We start from the raw sequence: 17,842 nt of genomic DNA on the forward strand, positions 1-17,842 counted from the left end.
ATTTTGAGGCAGTTCCAATTTGTGATAAGACTGCCAGGAGAGAAGAGGGATGAGGGAACAGAAACAAGAGAACTGGTAAAATAAACACAGGTGAGAAGACATGAGAAAAGGCAAAAAGATAAGAAGGTGATTAAAGGCAGAGAAGCTACACTGCCTCCTCCCCTCCCTTGTATCTTGATTTCTACCAGAGCTATGCTAGATAAAGATCTGTGACTATTATTTAAATGTCCTGCAGCAAGCTCTGCTCCTCACAGCCACTGACCTGCTGCTCAGAACTAGGTAAAAAGCAGATCTTTCTTCCCTGAAGTCAGGCTGCAAGTCCTAAAGTGCACTGGAGGAGCACAGCCCATCCCGGCTCTCCTTTTTTGTGGTCCTTTCCAGCCATCACCTAAGAACAAACTGACAGTCCTTCAGAAATGCACTCTGTTTCAAGGGTAGAAACAACATGGCAACACTTCTCTGCTCAATGAAAGGGTTATAGCATCTTTTTTTCCATCTAATTTGCTTCAGACCAATAACTAATGGAGCTCGTAAGATCTGAGCAGTATTTTTCCCAGGAGGAGCCTAATCTTAAATGCCTTAAATCCAGACTTGGGCACTTCTGGAAATGGACTGATTTTCCAAAGTGTGGAAGAACTGCAGCTTCTGTGGTTCTCAGGAATGCAGCACTTCTGAATATCTGCCTCTCCAATCACGAAAGAAGAGATTATGGTCCCTCTGGAAAGCTTATTCTTCGTTTTTTTTTTTTAACTGTAGCAACTTATTTCACACTGTGAAACTCACTGGGTGACCTAGAGGAAAGCTTTAAGCATAAACTTCACAGGTTGCTGTTCCCAGAAAGGCTCTCGGGAAGAGTGGAAGATCCCTGGGCATGTTCTAGGTACAGACTTGGTCAGATCCTCATCAGTATCAGCCTCTGGCATCTGCCATTTCCTCATCTACTTCCTCACAATCCAGACCTTTGCTTAAACATGCTAGAGGTAAACCATAACTGCTTTGAATCACACAACAGAGGTAGAACAGATTAAGACAGAGATATAAACTTAAGTTTTCATTTAAAATGAGTTCTAAAGATGAAAAAGGGATTTCAGAAAATAGACAAAACAGAGATCCATAAATTCAATGCGAATATTAACATGTATCCATGCGTATGTGTGTCTACACATGTATACAGGTATATTTGAGTTATGAACAAAATAATACGAACCAGAGGAAAATCATTCCAACAAACAGAGAAATTCTACTGCAAACACTAAACCTAAGTGGCCTCATTTACTGGACTAGGTAGCCATGAAGTTGTTTCAAACTGTGGAGGATACAGTTCTAACCCATAACTTTCAGTCTAAATTATTCTGTTGCTCTGACAACATACCGCTCCTGTTCTCAGATGGGAGCATGCCGCATTTGTGTGCCACATTTTTAATATCTTTTGAAGTTTACATGGAATGGAAACAGCATAAGATTCAGAGGTTAGTTGGGTCACCTTTTATTCTTTGGGAGAATAGCTTTGTCACTACCTGTGATCTTCGTGTTATTAACAGGACACGAAAGCTGAGAGAGCAGAGACTGGCAGACGGGGAGGAGAGGTGGGTGGGAGGCACGGAGGAGGTGAATCTGGAATCCCTCCCCATCTTTTTATGCCAGAGGAAACCAGACAGGGAAGCTGGCTGGAGGACAGGCTGTCATCAACTCTCATTATTTTGAGGGCTGCATATTTTTAAAATGTAAAGACAAAGCTTTGTGACTCATGTATTTGCAGAAGACTGAGTGATCTTTTGAAGCCTGAAAAAGGACAGCCTCTCCGAGTGTGATGGAGCACGATCAAATAAGCCCTACTGAGGACAGGTGTCTGGATATCTTCTTTTGGGTTTAACCATCCCACTTTCTACTTTGTCTCCTGGCAGGAAAGCACAACCTCCTTTTCCAAGCCACTTGAGGCTTCAAGTCCTATTACTCAATGCCTGAGCAGTGCAGAAGAGAGAGCACTGACCAATTTAAAGCTAAAGCCAATCTAAACAGATGGGCAGCTGACAAGAGTAAAGACACATGAATGCCTCAGCCCATGGAAACGAAATTTAAACAAGAATTATTCCCTTTCTTCTTACAATGTCATTCAAAGCACTCTATGTGAATACAAATGGAACCCCACGCAAACACAAAACACAGCTGACTGCAAGGACCAGTGCCACTTCTGGAGTCTCAGGAACAGCGAGGTGCCACCAGTTCTGAACTCGCTCTGCCACAACCCAGTATAGCAGATATTTAAGACAAACTACTAAAAGTGAACAAGGCTGACTGTGGAGCTACAGTGACGCAAATTACACAAATATTTAGGACCATCCCTGTGTGCATTAAGTCCAGCTGCTTCCTCTGCTGCTGTGTATGTGTCAATGAATGATTCTGGCTCCTTTGTATTTTTCACAAGCCGACTTTAAATCACAATTAATAAAGGTTCTTTCAACAACTTCATTTTAATCAGAGGAGTCAGATATGACATACTATCCCTTCCTGTAGCTGCCTGGAGAGTTCCTCAGAGGGGAGGGCAGAGAAAACACTGCCTAATGTTCTCCTGTAATCTTAGCTCTCAGAGATCTTTGTTCAGCAATATAAACTTGACATTTTAGCTTACAAGAAACAGATATTTTCCTCTACCAAGGACTATTTATAGGCACCCTTGCTATAACATAGCAGACAGAGATCTGGGCCATAAGAACCCACATCCACTTAATACTATACCATACAACTACTATAAAATAATAATGCAACTATATTAGAAATCCTCATCTCGCGGATCTAGAAATGCTCATGATACTTTCATGTCACGCCCTATGGCTAGTCTGTAGTGACGGGACTGCGGGAAATTCGGGTGAGCAGAGCGGCTGAACTACAACACTGGATTTCAGCACGACCCAGCTCCCTTTTGACCGCACAGATCCAGCCGACAGGCCATCGCACGATGCTGACAGCCTGCACGGTTGTTTATTTTTTTCCAAACAAGGCACGAGTAGCACGGGGGTCAACAGGTGCGTGGCCGCCGGTGGGGAGAGACCAAGCCGGAGGCTTCACCAGGACGCCGGCTCCCTTCACCACCGCCGCCGCCCGGCCCCAAACCCGCAAGCCCGGGGGCGAGGGCGGTGCCTGCGGACCGCCGCTGCCCGGGGGAGGGGATGGCGGGCGGGCAGGGCGCTCCCCGCCGCCTCCCGCCCGCCCACACGGCGCGGCGGCGGCGCGGGCAGCATGTGGGCAGCGGCCCCTGTCCTCCTCCTCCTCCTCCTGCTGCTGCTGCTGCTGGCGCGGCTGCGGCGGAGCTGGGCGGTGCCGCTGGAGCCAGCCGGCCGGGCCGTGCTCATCACCGGCTGCGACAGTGGCTTCGGGCACCTGCTGGCGCTCCGCCTCCACCGCCTCGGCTTCACCGTCTTCGCCGGCTGCCTGTGCCCCGGCGGCGAGGGGGCGCGGCGGCTGCAGCGAGAAGCGGGTGCCGGCCGCCTGCGCGTCCTGCGGCTCGATGTCACCCGCGCCGTGGACGTGCTGGCGGCCAAGGAGCTGGTGCTCAGCCACCTGCCCGAGCGAGGTGAGGTGAGGCGGGCGGGATGTCCTTAGGACGCGGCGGTGCGAGCCCCGCTCTCGGCGACCAGAGCTCCGGGGGCGGCCGCTCCTCGGCCCGGCCCCATCCGCCGCCTGGGCGAGGCGGCTCCCGGGCAGCGTGAGGGGCGGGAGGGAGGAGCAGGACCGGCGGACACGGGCGTCCCGAAAATGGCCCCTCGGTTCGCCTGGGGTCTGGAGGGGCCTGCTGAGCAGGAGCTGCCTGGGAGGGTCAGCTGGACTGTCACTCGTGGCTAGGAAGCGGTGTCAATAAGGGTACTTAACTGCAGTTACTGCTATCAGTAATAACAACAATATTTTATATTAAAAAGTGCATTGGTGCTTGGCTAAGCAGTAGGCCTATTCAGAGATGCTGACAGTGGAAAGTAGGTGCGCTTTTCCCTGTGCCACAGGTGTTACCTGTCTGCCAAAAAAGAAAATCCCCGGTACAGGGATCCCTGGGATCCCTCCCCAGGTATCCAACAGAAGGAAACTGCAGGGAATGCAAAGAACAAGTGTGCACACAGAGGAGGCAGCAGGAAGGTGATGTATTTCTGGGCATGACTTCTGAAAGGGAGAATAAATAAAAGAAATGCCGATAAGACAGCTGCCTTGCCACACGGGACCAGCTGTTTTGTGGTACAACTTGAGGTTTGCCAAGCTCATCCCTCAAAGGGTTACTTGAAAGGAAACATGTCAATTATACACCCTACAGGGAACACACGCCTAGGGGAATGGATAGATTTTAGCTTGCAGAATCATTGCAGACAACCTAAATCCTGGGTTATCCCTTAAGAACACATGACAGGGCGCAGGTAGTAGGATCAGAGTTACCTCCTTTCCTACTTAGGCTGCAGGGCGAGAGTCACCCAGTGTAATACCAGGGGATCCACTTGGCGCAGAACAGGCTTACTCAGGCTCAGAAGTAAGATTCCCTCAGAACTACAAACACCTCCTGCTCACACAGGGAATATAAGCAAAGAATAATGCATGCAGAACGATAATGAAATGCAAGGCCTCTGCCTGCCTGGTCTATTAGCATGTTGGGAAAGGGATGAAATCAGAAGGGAAGTAAGAAAAAGCCTGGATGCTGCTCAGTAAGTAAGTGTATTTATGGTTGATCTTGACCTTATCTGATTAAGAGGCAGAGCCTTCCCCTCTCAGGCTCTTTCCCAAGCTGCAGAGACAACACAGATGACTCACACAAGCCCTTACAGGCTCGATGGGGACTGGGTCACCTGAAACTCTGGGTTACAGACAATTTATCCTGTAATTCTGACAGTTTATGCAATGATGGTGTTCATGCTGTCGTGTAGACTCGAGTCCACAGTTCAGCACTAACTTGCTGGTTGTCCTTGCTCATAAGTGTGTGGATGTGCTTTCAGGTCAAGGCTAATACCATGAGAGATGTCAGGGCTTGCTGGAGGGGCCAAGAAAGACAAAATCTAGTTTTATAGTTTCAGATAGCACATACACCATTTGGGAAACTCCCAATTATCAAGTAATCATCCTCCTAAATTTATTAAATAAAAAAGAACAAAAAGTTATTTTAAAGTCTGATATTCATGGAGTGAATGCCATAAGTCTTCTTCATAATTTATAAAATATATGGGCATAAATTTTTTATCTCAAATGTAATGAAACTGTGAGGATACTCATGTAGAATCTTTAAGCATAAGACTTTAGTAGGAGTGGTCCTTCTTGGCATCTCTGAAAATAGATGCTTTCTTTGGCATTTTAACTTGATAAAAACAATTTCAATTTAATAATTCAACTGAAGGTTAACTTTCTTATTAACCAATTTATTGTTAAAGATAGGAATTTTAATTTTTTTTTTTTTTTTTTTTTTTTACATTCTGGTCAAAGATTTTTTTAAATGACATTATTTTTCATTAGGAAAGAGAATTATGAACCATCTGTAACTGCATTTATATTCTGAAAGTACCTAAAAGATGAGAAAAGGACGTTTGCTCTGCAGAGAGCATTTTATCTGCTACTCAAAGGTTCCCAAAGCACGGGCAGCACAGCATGTGCCTCAATGTCCCACCAGTTAAAGAACTTTCTGTGGTGAAACCTTGGGACATTTTCCCTACTGGGTCATAGACAGGAGCATCCAGGGCCTGCACCAGGAAACAGATCACAGTGAAAATCAAGTACATGTTGGACATTTGTGGTAAGGAGAACAAAGAGCAGGTGGTGAGACCAGTGGACCGTTTTAAATAAGCACTGGACAGACAGAAAACCTGCTTTTGGCTTTTTTTGCACAAACAATTCAAACTGATGTAGGAAGCCAGGGTTGTGCTGAAAGGTTATAGTAGATCACAGATTATCTTACTTAAAAAACTGTGAAAGCATCCACCTTTGAAATAGTTACAGTCAATGTTCTGGATCCTCTTTTAGCTGGTAAGAACTGTTGGACAATTCTGTCACTCTCTCCCCTTCCCTCAGAACAGGTAATTGTATTCAGCAAAGCCCTGTAGAAACTGAAAAAAGGGATCTGTCTCTGGGAATCACTACACATTTCCTTAGGGATTGTTCCCTCTCTGCACTTCATGCCATTTTTACTATAATCAGTTTAACTCAGGTACCACAGATTTTAAGTACATCACAACAGCGTGCTGGACTTGCAGTCAGGTCACTAAAACCCTCCTGTATCATTCAAAAAATGGTCAAAATAAACCCCTTTGGCAATCTTCAGCTTTAATGGTGAGTGTGTGAAGGCTACGCATTCCACACTGAAACCTCAGAAGATGTCACAAACAAGGAGAAAGCAGTTGAACAGCCATCGCTTTTTGCATACTGTGTTTAAATAGCTCACAGTAAATACTGGTAAAGAGTAAATATTTATTCTTTATGATTACAGTATCATCCTTTCCATGGACTGTGAATCTCAGACAAGTATGACTTGTTTCAATGCCAGACATTGGCAGATAGGCTGTCTTCCAAGTCATTGTAATCTGATAAGCCAAAATTTTGTCCTTTATCTGAAATCTTTCTTTGTAGTTGATGAAAATACATGTTTTCTTGCATTTATTACACCTCTCTGCACTATTTTCTTCCCTTCAAACTTGCAGAATGCTTTTGCTTATATTTTCATGAAGTCAGTTGAGCCTGGTCAGCATCACATACTGTTTTGTACTAGACATGATACATGCACAAGGTAAGAAAGTCCCTGTCCTGAAGAGTGTGCAACCTGCTACAGAGGGTTCTCCAGGCAAGAAGCTGGCAGCGAACAGAGGCTCAGAGAACTCAGGTCCATCCTGAATCTTGTTCTTTGGCAGATTTCAGTTGCCTCAAACCTAGACCCAAGTTGAAGAGGCTCTACACTGTAGAGCTTGTATTTTTTGCCTAAAGTCCCAATGAAGAAGTTAACCGCCTCATTGTGGGCTCCACTGGACACAAGAGTCACTCTCCCACTGAGTCAATTCACTGCATGGAAAGAAATGAGAAGTTCCTGGGTCTGGGGAAAATGAATCCAAGAAGCCTCAGTCGGCAGTTGCTGGTGCTAAGGGAGGTCATCCAGGATGGAGGAATACTGTGCTCTGGCATTTTCCTGTGCCTGGAATAATTTCTGCTTTAAGTAGACTATTTAGTATAAAATGTACAACTAAATATCAGGAATAAAGGACAGTACTCCCTACACTTTCTAGTTATGCCATAACCATGAGATAAATAACCCAAACTCCACCTTATCTTCTCTGTTATGCCACAGTAGAAATCCAAACTACGGGTAACACAACTAGCTGGATATTCAACCACTTCATAGTTTGTTTCCTTGTAAATATTTGTTCTATTCTAGACTGTAAAATTATGTCAGTCTGAAAGGATGGCAAATCAATTTCCATAGCATGTAGCTCATTCTCTAGAGCTGTCTCTCCTGCCTTTCTTTTTTTTTAATTGGTTTTTATGGCTTATGCACCCATTACGATGACTTTCTAAAATATTTAGAGTCCTTTCTTGCTTAAAAAGAAGAAACTTCTTGCACTTGCACATTAAAACCAAGATGAAGTAGAACAAGAGCTTTGGAGCATGTTGATTTGCAATTCTCTTAAGCTCTAAAGCAAACCTCAGGTGTTTTTTTTTTTCCTGTTTAAAACTGGAATTCCCTTCCTTGCCTATTGTGAGTGGGTGACATGTAGCTAGCTAGAAGGGAGGGATATTAGTTTTAGTCCTGCATCCTACTTGTACGTTATTAAATATTCCCCTCCACTTAATTGTTATTTCCTATTCACGGAATCTACCCAGTAGGCCCATAGTACCATATTTTCAACCAGACTTCCTAGTCAAATAGACTCATCCTTTCAATGAAGATGACCACAACATAATATTCCGAGCAAAGGCTGGTGACTCATGAGTGTCCGTATCTGAAACTCAGGAGTCTCAGCTGACCTGTCACCACCAACACCCTGCATTGCCACAGACAGACTGGCTTGTTCCCCCCATTTTTTCCATATGAATATGGCAAATCACACTTTCCTTCCTTTGCCTGGTTTCTTCTAGTATTGGATTGGAATCTTTCAGGAAAGAGCCTGTCATTTTTACAGGGGCTCAGGTTTACACAGAAACTCCAAAGACCCGTGAAATCAAGAATACGAGTTTGAGTTTACAAAACGTGGCTAAATTCAGAGATTATCTTAAGTTAGGTCTCCTAAAGTGATTTTTTAGATGTTTTAGCTTTTAGATCTTTTTAGATCTTTTAGATCTTTTTAGCTCTTAATCTTTGTCCTCAGGATCCATTTTCCCAACACAGAGTTCACTGAAAATCGATTTGACGTCCAGTTCTGCTTCCCAGTTTATTTATTCCCTGCCTGCTGTAGCATATATGGTCTGAACACCCCTCTTCCTAAATTGTGCTTGGACTGAGTTCTGTTTTGACAGTCTGAGTAATTTTTCTTGTCCTGATCAAACTTCAGCTGCTTTTTCCTAATGTGTCCGTGCATGGACACTTTCAGGAAATGCAATGTCTTTTTCCTTCTCAGGTTCAATTCTTACTTGTGCCTTGTCCTTCTAGCTTTCCATCTAAGGACTATACTTCTCAGGTTATCTGAGCTGCATTTGTCTAAGGAAATATATTGTATATTTTGTATGCACATTTATAGCATTAATTTTTACCACAAACATTTCAGGAAAGGAAGACCAAAGCTGATTGAAGTATCCTGAGTACATAGCTGGGCAGGTTGTTTCTCAGGAGGTAGGAAACCTTCTGAAAAAGTGGCATAAGGGAATAATGAACTGTTTGTTATTTGGGTAGAATTTTGCAAATTGATTCAACTGAACAAAGTGGCAGGAAAATTTGTGGAAAATATCAGAACATTTCTCACTTGGGAATGCTGAAATGTTCTGAGTAACAATATGTTTTGCTTGAGGGCAACTAAAATGTTTTGTACTGACCCCAAGCAAAATATCTTTATATGTTTTATTTAATCTTCTCTTTAGAAAAGTCTGTTTCAGTTTAACTCAAGCAAGTTTTTCTCCTCTTTTGATTTGTCATCTGCACAGAAAGGAGCCATTATTTTGTGAACTCTGCCTGTTTGCAGACTCAGGCTGGCCTCACCACTAACCACCTGGACTCTTGGAAGGGCATGAGCGACAGCTGACAAAGAGAGAGAAAACTCAAGCCCTACAAGCTAAATTCTGTGTTTCACAGTTTAGAGAAAGAGGAAGAAAATCAATTGTCTAAAGTTTGATGGCTGTATTTCTGAAGCCCTAAGGAATTCAGGGATATGTGGAGCAAGTGTTCTTGCTTTGCTGTGCAGGATGCAGTGGCATTTAGGAAAGGTAAAGCTGAAAAGATCAGGGAACAGCTTTTACAGTGATGCCAGGCTTTAGTTTGTCTTGTGTTAGAGTTAGATTATATAAAAATAAAGCTAAGTACAGAGGCCTCCAGCCTTAAGTAGAAACAGATGGGATATGCAGCTGCACAGTCCATCTGTAGATCAGATCACATGCAAGTACAAAATATTGATAATTAGCTTTTACAGAGGACTCTCTAATCCACTGGTCTTGAAAAATTTTACAAGGATGTCAGTCCCGTGAGGTTAGTTCCATTTTAAGAAAGAGAAATAAGCTTACAGAGGTCTGCTTTACAGACTAATTTTAAAAAAAAAATTGACTTTCAGCTTTAGCTGTTGTTGTAAAGGAAATAATGTATTAGCTGTTCCTAGCAGGGCTCTGGAAGGACCAAGATACCATTAAATCCTTGCAGGAGCTTTGTCGGAAAAGATCAGAAAGAGTTCAGCCCAAGGGTTTCTGCAACACCTTCACCAGGGTGACCAAAGGTCCCCAGAGAATATCTTTGCCACCACGGGCACAAGACGCTATGGCAGGGTCACATCACACCCATGCCTCAGGCCCTGTGTCCAGGGAGGCACTGTTGTCCACTCTGCCTCACCAGAAACTTGGGCTTGGAGATCCTGTAGGAAGCATGACAAAACAATCATTTGCCTCAAACAAGTACAAGAAATCTTTAAAAATGCATAAGCAAAATTTTCAAGGCTGGTGGAGACAGGCTGCAAACTTAGCTACCTTCTCTGTGTATTCAGTTACACTGCTGGTCACCCTAGAAATACCCTCAGTCAGGATTTGAGGACAGAAATAGGAATGTTTTCAAAAGCACCATGTCACTGCTTTACCATACATTTACAGATACGTGCTCTGAGGGCAAGAACAAGTCAGCGTGGCTTAATCAGCACGTTTAGGCAGCACGTCAGCTCTGAACTGCAAGTACTCGACACTTCAACGAGAAAGCATTTCCAACAGTCGAGGTTATTAACGCTCACATGAAGCGTTCTGTGGCTTTGGGCTAAAGGGCTTGCACTTGATGTAGAGCTGTGTCAGAACAAGCTTTGCTGCCGATACATTTCTGCTTGTAAACACTGGAATCTTACAGCATGTCAGGCGGCTGGGCTCCATGGCTCTAAGACGCATTGTTATGTGGGGAGCAGAGTTGGGCAAGAGTACAAAATCCAAAAAATACTGTAGCCACTGACCTTACTTGGTTACTTTATGCAATGCTACACCCACGTACTTGATTCTGGCTGATTTCAGAAGGAATCAAAGCTCCAATCCTGAGCCAAAGCTCCAAGATTCAGGCTCCTAAATTAATCAGGCACTTTGAAAATATTACCCCTTAGCCTTTAGACTGCTTAATATAATTTTCACAAAGCTGCTCATAGCATGCACTGGGATTAAAGTAATTAAAATATCATGGTACACCGCATTGGCGGTAAGATGTAGTCTCCCAGATCATGTTATTCATAAATAACTTAAGATGACTTTAAAGTGATTATTAAATAGCATTGAGAGTTACATAGTCCAGATGAAGAACACAATTATGTTCCTTCATTAAATAAAACGTGCCTGCACTTATAAGTAGAAAAGACAAAAAGATAACAATTAAAAAGTTGTTTCCAAATCACTACTGTTGTTTTGTCGCCTAATGGTGGTCGTTTTGCAGTGAAAGATGCTTGTTGAGACATTTCTCTTCCATAGGTTTCTGGGGGCTTGTCAACAATGCAGGAATATCAACATTTGGTGAGACAGGGTGGCTGTCTATGGAGAAATATGAAAAATTTGCAGATGTGAATCTCCTTGGGAGCATCAGGACAACTCTGGCATTTCTTCCTCTTCTAAGGAAATACAAGGGTAATGCTAATCCACTGTTATTTAGAGTTGTAGAATAATTAGCTTACTATAATCAGGGTAATGTAGCATCTATAAAAGAAGCCTTAATTGTCTCTCATTGAACTGAAATGACAGCTTCCTTCTGGGTGGCCTGAAAGAGCAACTTGATCCTGAAAAGAGGGTAAAGCCCTGAGAGGAAAACATGCCCTTAAAGATTCTGTCTGTAGAATATACAGAAAAAAAGTAATTACAAATAATGAATTATCTCAGTGTTTGATTCAAAAGAGAGAGAATGCTTACAGTAGATCATTAAGCCCAAGCAAGACTTTTCAAGCACTGACAGTCAGAAAACACAAAGATCCAATAAACTCCTGCTTATCTTTATTATTTAGGCTTTACTATTTTACTGTTTGGCAATTAGGAGAGGAAGGATGATCCTACAGAGGTGAACTAGAGACATCCAACTTCCAGTTCCAGGCCTAGCAAGATCCTGTGACCTTTGCAGGAAACTTCAAGTATGTGAAACAGTACTGTACAGAGATGCATGGGTATTGAATGGGATAAATTCATTTGCATGGACCTCCATATGCATGGGCTTTATCCTTTCTTCTAAGAAATGGTTCAAATAGCTACCTGCAGCATGTCTCAGTTGCTCTGCAGTTTGTTCCCTACCTGTCGCCATCTGTATTTGGGCTAGAAAGATACCCTTTTCCTTTCTCCCCCTTTTGCTTAGCTTGTCTATTTAAGTTGTAAGCTCCTTAAGGTGAGGATTTGTTCTGTGTGTATACAGCATCAAGCACAGTAAGGGCTAGGTTTCTTCCAGAAGCCCCAGATGCCACTGCTGCATAAAACATCAGTAAGATAAAAGCATCCCCTTTTTGGCTGCTCTGCTTCTTCCTGCTTGGTTGCCTTTGGTTGATGATATTCTGATGCACGAAAAAAAAAGACACCTTTAAATACTGCAAACTGTATGTGTTTTTGTAAAAGAATGTCCTATTGTATATACCCGGTGTGTTACGTGGCATTTACATGGGGAGACGTCACTTTTTTTCTGTCATGTCCCACTTACTGCTAAAACTCTGTGATGCTGATGCACTGGAAGCATTTGTCTGACTTTGTGAATTGCAAGGGGTTACTTTGAAGCAAAAGGGACTAATTGTGTGTGTGGTACCCAGCACATGCATAAACTTTTAGAAGATTTGGGTTTGGGTGGCTGCACACACACAATACCTTATCTCGAAAGAGTGCTCTGCATGTCACTCCCGGCTGTCAGTGCTGCCTTGATTAACTGCCCACACTATTTTCAAGTCCCATCTATGTAGGAGAGGAAGCCAAAGTACTTCTAGGAATAATCTTTGTCCTGTTCCTTTCCTTGCTGGGTCAGCAGGACAGCTAAAGCTCATGTTTTTGGGAGCAGCAAGTGACCTGTTCAAATGAAAAGCCTGAATTATGGATGTTAGAGCATTCTCCTAGGAAAGCTCTCTTAGGCAAAGACAGAAGTGCTGTGTCCCACATCCTGGGTGCCTGCCCCAAGTCACTTAGCTACTGGATAACAGAGGCAGAGGTCATCCTACCATCTTACCAGCCAGTAGCTGTGTTCTGAAGGAAGCATCTGACTACCCCTACTCCCAGAAGAAACTTAAATATTATTAATCTTTGCAAAGGAAGGTATTGCCCTCCTAAAATTAAGTGTCCTACTCTGAGAGAAGCAACATCTCCCCATAACTTTTCCAGATGGGCAGGCCAGCTGATGCAGCATCTTGATCAGCAAGCTGGTGGTTGTTCTGTTATTGTGTGTAAGATTTACTCCAGACACCGTGTAGGAAGGCAGGGAACCTAATTCAAAATGACAGATTTCTCTGCATTCTCATTATATCCTTTTGATATCCCACAAGCCTGTACCATTTGGTCAGATTGGGGCACAGACGCTATCTGCATCTGTGACAGCAACTACATTCTCCATGTTGTTAGCAACGAGGCCATCTTCTCGCTCACCTCTGGTATTTGTGTATCCACATTCACACATTTCTTACTCCATGGTGTGACTATGTGATAGAAGTTTACAAGTAAACAACAGCCCAGCACCTCAAATAAGAAATTTCTGCTATTTAATGCATGCCTGATCTTGGCAAGAGTTATAATGGGGAAAGAAAGCAGCACAGATCAGGGAAATCACAGAAAGGCAGCGTAAGGCTGCACACATTCTGTCAAGTCACCTTTCTCTGGAGCAGCTTATCACTGTACAATCTGATTTTGGCGTTGTATGCACAGCTGTAAGCCAGGACTCAGTGCAGAAATAGTGGTATGAGTAGTCACATATCCACCACAAGGAAAATCATCTGCTTTCCTCCTCTGCACTCCTCCTATTACTAGCATTGTCCTTTATTACTATTCTTCAGTCTAAAGTTTTAAGGGGACTGCTTTGTTTCCAGCTCTTTCATCCTGTATCAGACTTGGAAGGACTCAGCAGGAATAAGCAGCACGTTGGGAATGTGTTACGCTTTGTCCGGCCCAGCATCTGTCACCAGATGGAAGGAAGGTTTTTGTGTGAAGTTCTCTGCTTTACACAGCTTGGTGCACTTCTATGCTGGGACCTCACACTTACACAGCCCAGCTTTGCCATACTATGTAGTAAAACAGCATCATACTAAACACTACTTTATTAGCAGCTCAGAAGACTCAGGTAAATCACTTCTATGATAAAGACTGAGAGTGAAGCTATGTTATTTGCACTGTTTTCTTTCCAGGACGCATTGTTTTCATGTCCAGCATTATTGCCTATTTTTCTCTGGGAAATGGCATTTATTCTATGACCAAGGCAGCTATTGAGAGATTCTGTGATGCTCTAAGACTGGAAATGAAGAAGTTCGGTGTTCGGGTAAGTGATGTAATGAGTAGCTGTTGTGTGAAACTCCCTGCTATTTCCAACATGGATTTTCGTCTGAGAAAAAGAAAAGTTTCACTCCTGAAATTTCCTACAGAGCTGAAATGCATCTTTTTGTGGGGAAAGAAGCAAGCCACTTGCAGAAACAATACCAGATAATGGTGCAGGAGTGTAAATTTTGGTCAAGGGAACAAGCACATGCAAAATATCTTGTGCAAAGCAAGTGCTGTGCATCTGAATTACAAAGATAAAGATCTGAGCTGAATCCAGGGGCACAGCTTCCCCTTGGAAAGAGGTGGTTTGTCTGTGGTTAATTAGTGAGCTGGAAATCACTAAGAGTGGTGGACCTGGCTGATGTTTGCCATTCTTTGAAGCTGTGGGATAGCACTCCTCTGCTTTGGGCCAACAATCAGACTTCCACCCTTTCTCCACAACCTCTACAGTGGAGAAACTTTCCGAGTCAGGCCTGCCTGTGCAGTGCCATGCTCTGTGAAGAGCTTGTGACAGCACCAGGGAACCGAAACCTTCTCTGGGGTGGCTGCAGGAGCAAAGAGCCCAGATGTGAGCGACATGCTTGTCACCCACCTGAGGGGTTCTTTCTGTCTCCTCTCGCAACATCAGTGCTTAAAAGCCCCTTCCTTTTTGTGGGAATAGCTACACCACAAGAGGCAGTATCACGCAAAGTGATGGTTTTATTCTCTAAACCTAAGAGCCTCTAAGAGTGCTCTTAGTGCCCTGTCTAAGCAACACTGATAGTCAAACCTGAAGCTTAGATCACTAAGTAGCTTCACTAGGCTTTTTCACTGCAGTCACTCCATTGCTGAAATATTTCTCAACCATCAGAAGTCTTCCCTTGAGGATTTATGTTGGTGTACCTCTTATATACAGAGATTTACAGTATTGTTCATAAGCTTTGTGTTGGAGGAAATTACAGCCGCACATTATTAACTACCCCTCTCGGATAAATATAAACCTATAAAATGCAAGTTATTTTACACATCCTAATTCCACACAGCACGATGAGGATTTGCACCAATTAGCTGAGGATAATCTCGAATGCATGGAAGAGCTTAGTTTAACAGGTTAGCTACTCCGGTCATTTTGGGATTTTTACTGTTCGCCCACCTCCAGAATAGCCTCAGCACACAATACAGTGAACCAGACTGCCAGACATTTCCACAATATCTATGAGAGTTATTTTTCTGTTTCTCACTGTATGCAAGACACTGGCTGGCCTTTGCCTCAGAGCCTGCCCTGCAAAGAGCTTGCAGAAGACACTGTCCCTCTTCCCTGTGCTCCCCTTTCTCACCTTGGGTTGTAGTCTTTAGAAATCAAGTCAGTTAAATGCCATGGAGTTTTTAATGTTGGATATCTACAAAGTTTTAACAAGGCCACTGCTAATGGGGGAAAGACATGCATACTGTAAGCACTAAGCCTGCTCTGAAATTTCCCAGAAGCCTCAGAAATTAGCACAACAGTAGCAACAACACATGCAAAGAGAACAGGCAGAGCAGTAAAGGATTTGTGTGTTTTCAATTTAAATCCACACGCACAGAGATCTATGGAAATTTGCCAACGACATCACTGAGAGCTAGACCAGGACCTTTGGTCCCCTCTGTACTTGGCTGAAAACACCTATTTTAATTACACCCACTTGGAGAAAACAGCTATTTTTTCCCCAGAACCTTCTAATTCCCTGTGACATCTCCTTTTGTCCCAAACTAAAAAAATTACCAATCAGGAGATTCGCCACTGAGGGAAAAATCCAAAGTATTCCACTTTAGAGACATCAAAGTCATACTGAAATGCTTTGTCTCACTGTTGTCAAAACATTTATACCATTAAGCATTCTATATGAATCAAAGATGCATTATTGCATTCTGTGAAGGTATGCTGAGTAGTCAAAACAAGAACATTAACATCAGAGTGAAATGAGGAAGTCAGAATAAAGCACCTCTGCAATGTTTCACAGGAATATATTTGATTTCAGTCAAGTTTTCAAGGTTAAAATTTCAACAAAGCAGCATTGTCTGGAAGAAATCTGTCTGCAGAAAGCTTTTGATCTGTTTTACTGACTATCGTATTTAATTGAATTCAGAATGACTGATTGCATTGTGGTAAGTTTTACATCTTGCTTTTAGGTCTGTATTATTCAGCCAGGAAATTATGCACGCTCTACAAAAATTCAGCCACCAATCAGTGCCGAAGAGATTTGGAATGAACTCAGTGAAGAAGAAAAGGCAGTTTACAATAAGGAATACGTTCAAGAGCGGGCAAACTTCTTCAACAGCATTCTCAGTGAAGGAAGCACTAATGGCAATGAGGTTGTAGATGCTATGGTAGATGCTTTAACATCTCCTGCACCGAAGGCACGTTACATGGTAGCAAAGCTAAAGGAAAAAGCACTGGTGTTTGTGTGTGCTTTATTCCCAACTGTTGTGATGGATTACTTTATGTCTTATGCTCTGAGTAAAGTAAAACTTGCATAGCCTACATTGGTACTGTTCAGTGATTCAGGCCGGGCAGTTTTTCAAAATGTGAAAGCCAGGGCTCAATCTAACACCCCCAGAAATCAGTAGAGTGGCACCAGTTAACTGATACAAACTTCAGATGGTGTCCCTAATCAGAAATGTCACTTTTTCATTGGGAGAAACATATAAGACTCCATGTAAAATTAACACATTTTTCTAGGTAACTTTATTTCTCCCATGTGGAAAGAAAAACACATACGTCCACTTATGCTGCTTTATGTATTGCCTAGAAAATTTAATGCATTTTTTTCTAATGCAATACCAGGTTACTGTGTTGCAGACATGACAAAGTGGAGCATATCCTACCAGGCCATGGCATACCTGAGATCATTACAGCAGACATGAAAATACCTTATTTGTAGGAACCCGAGTAGTATGTTATTATTAATTTGTTGAGATGTTAATGGAAAAGTTAGGAATGAGCACTAGACCTTGAAATACTTTAAATAGAGTTAAGTGGCTGCAGAAAGCTAGGAAGAGTTGGACAATAAAGCTGTAATACAGAAGCAAGGTCTTGGCTAACTACAGTTCAGCACTTTTTCAGGTGTTCTGGATGGATCTGTAACAAAGCCAGTATGTCATGGACTTTGGAAAATAAGTAGCATATTCCATTTACAAATTAATATTCCATTCTAAATAAACTCTATCTTTTATCTAATGTCTGGATTAATCGATGTGTTAACCTAAAGTATAGTCAGAGAGCTAAATGCCAAGGTGACAGATATCAGTATGCAGTAGCAACCTGCAGCTTAGAAAGAACATATTCACCCTGAGGCTCTGTTTTTGCTACTATTATAGGGAATAAGGTCTGATGAAAAAATATCTATTAAAATGAACAGGAAAACTTTCATAACATGTATTATGAGAGTAACTGAGCAGAGTGGCTTCATTAGCAGTCTCTTACCAACTGATGTGGAACAGCTTCCTGTTTTATACATACACAGTTTTAAATTTGGCCTGGTTGTGGCATGGCACAAAATCCAAGAACTCTGGGACCAAAAGATCCCAGAATAATTGGCATCCACTGTGGTGACACTGGTAGGTACAGAACAGCAGCACGGAGCATTAGCCTTCGCCATGCCAGGTCTCTTATATCAAACTGAAGACTCTGCTGTAAGTTGACCTAGTTAACTTTTTGGTCTGAACCAGAAATTGCATCCTCTACCTGGGATATCTTTCGCAATATATTGAATTCATTACCAAGAAAAGTTACTTTCCCTTG

General features: G+C 42.8%; 1 protein-coding gene across 1 annotated transcript; it reads left to right on the forward strand.

The window, feature by feature from the left end:
* Nucleotides 1-3,237: 3,237 nt before the first annotated feature.
* LOC309437757 (D-beta-hydroxybutyrate dehydrogenase, mitochondrial-like) lies at nt 3,238-17,272 on the forward strand (the record flags this gene model as incomplete). Its single annotated transcript, XM_082048455.1, has 4 exons — nt 3,238-3,571; nt 11,074-11,226; nt 13,953-14,083; nt 16,231-17,272. The coding sequence occupies 4 exons, from the start codon at nt 3,238-3,240 to the stop codon at nt 16,576-16,578; spliced, it is 966 nt and encodes a 321-aa protein (XP_081904581.1). The 3' UTR covers nt 16,579-17,272.
* Nucleotides 17,273-17,842: the final 570 nt, after the last annotated feature.

The sequence above is a fragment of the Streptopelia decaocto genome (genome assembly GCF_964273445.1).
Source record: "Streptopelia decaocto genome assembly, chromosome: 3".
In the NCBI taxonomy this organism is placed as follows: Eukaryota; Metazoa; Chordata; class Aves; order Columbiformes; family Columbidae; genus Streptopelia; species Streptopelia decaocto.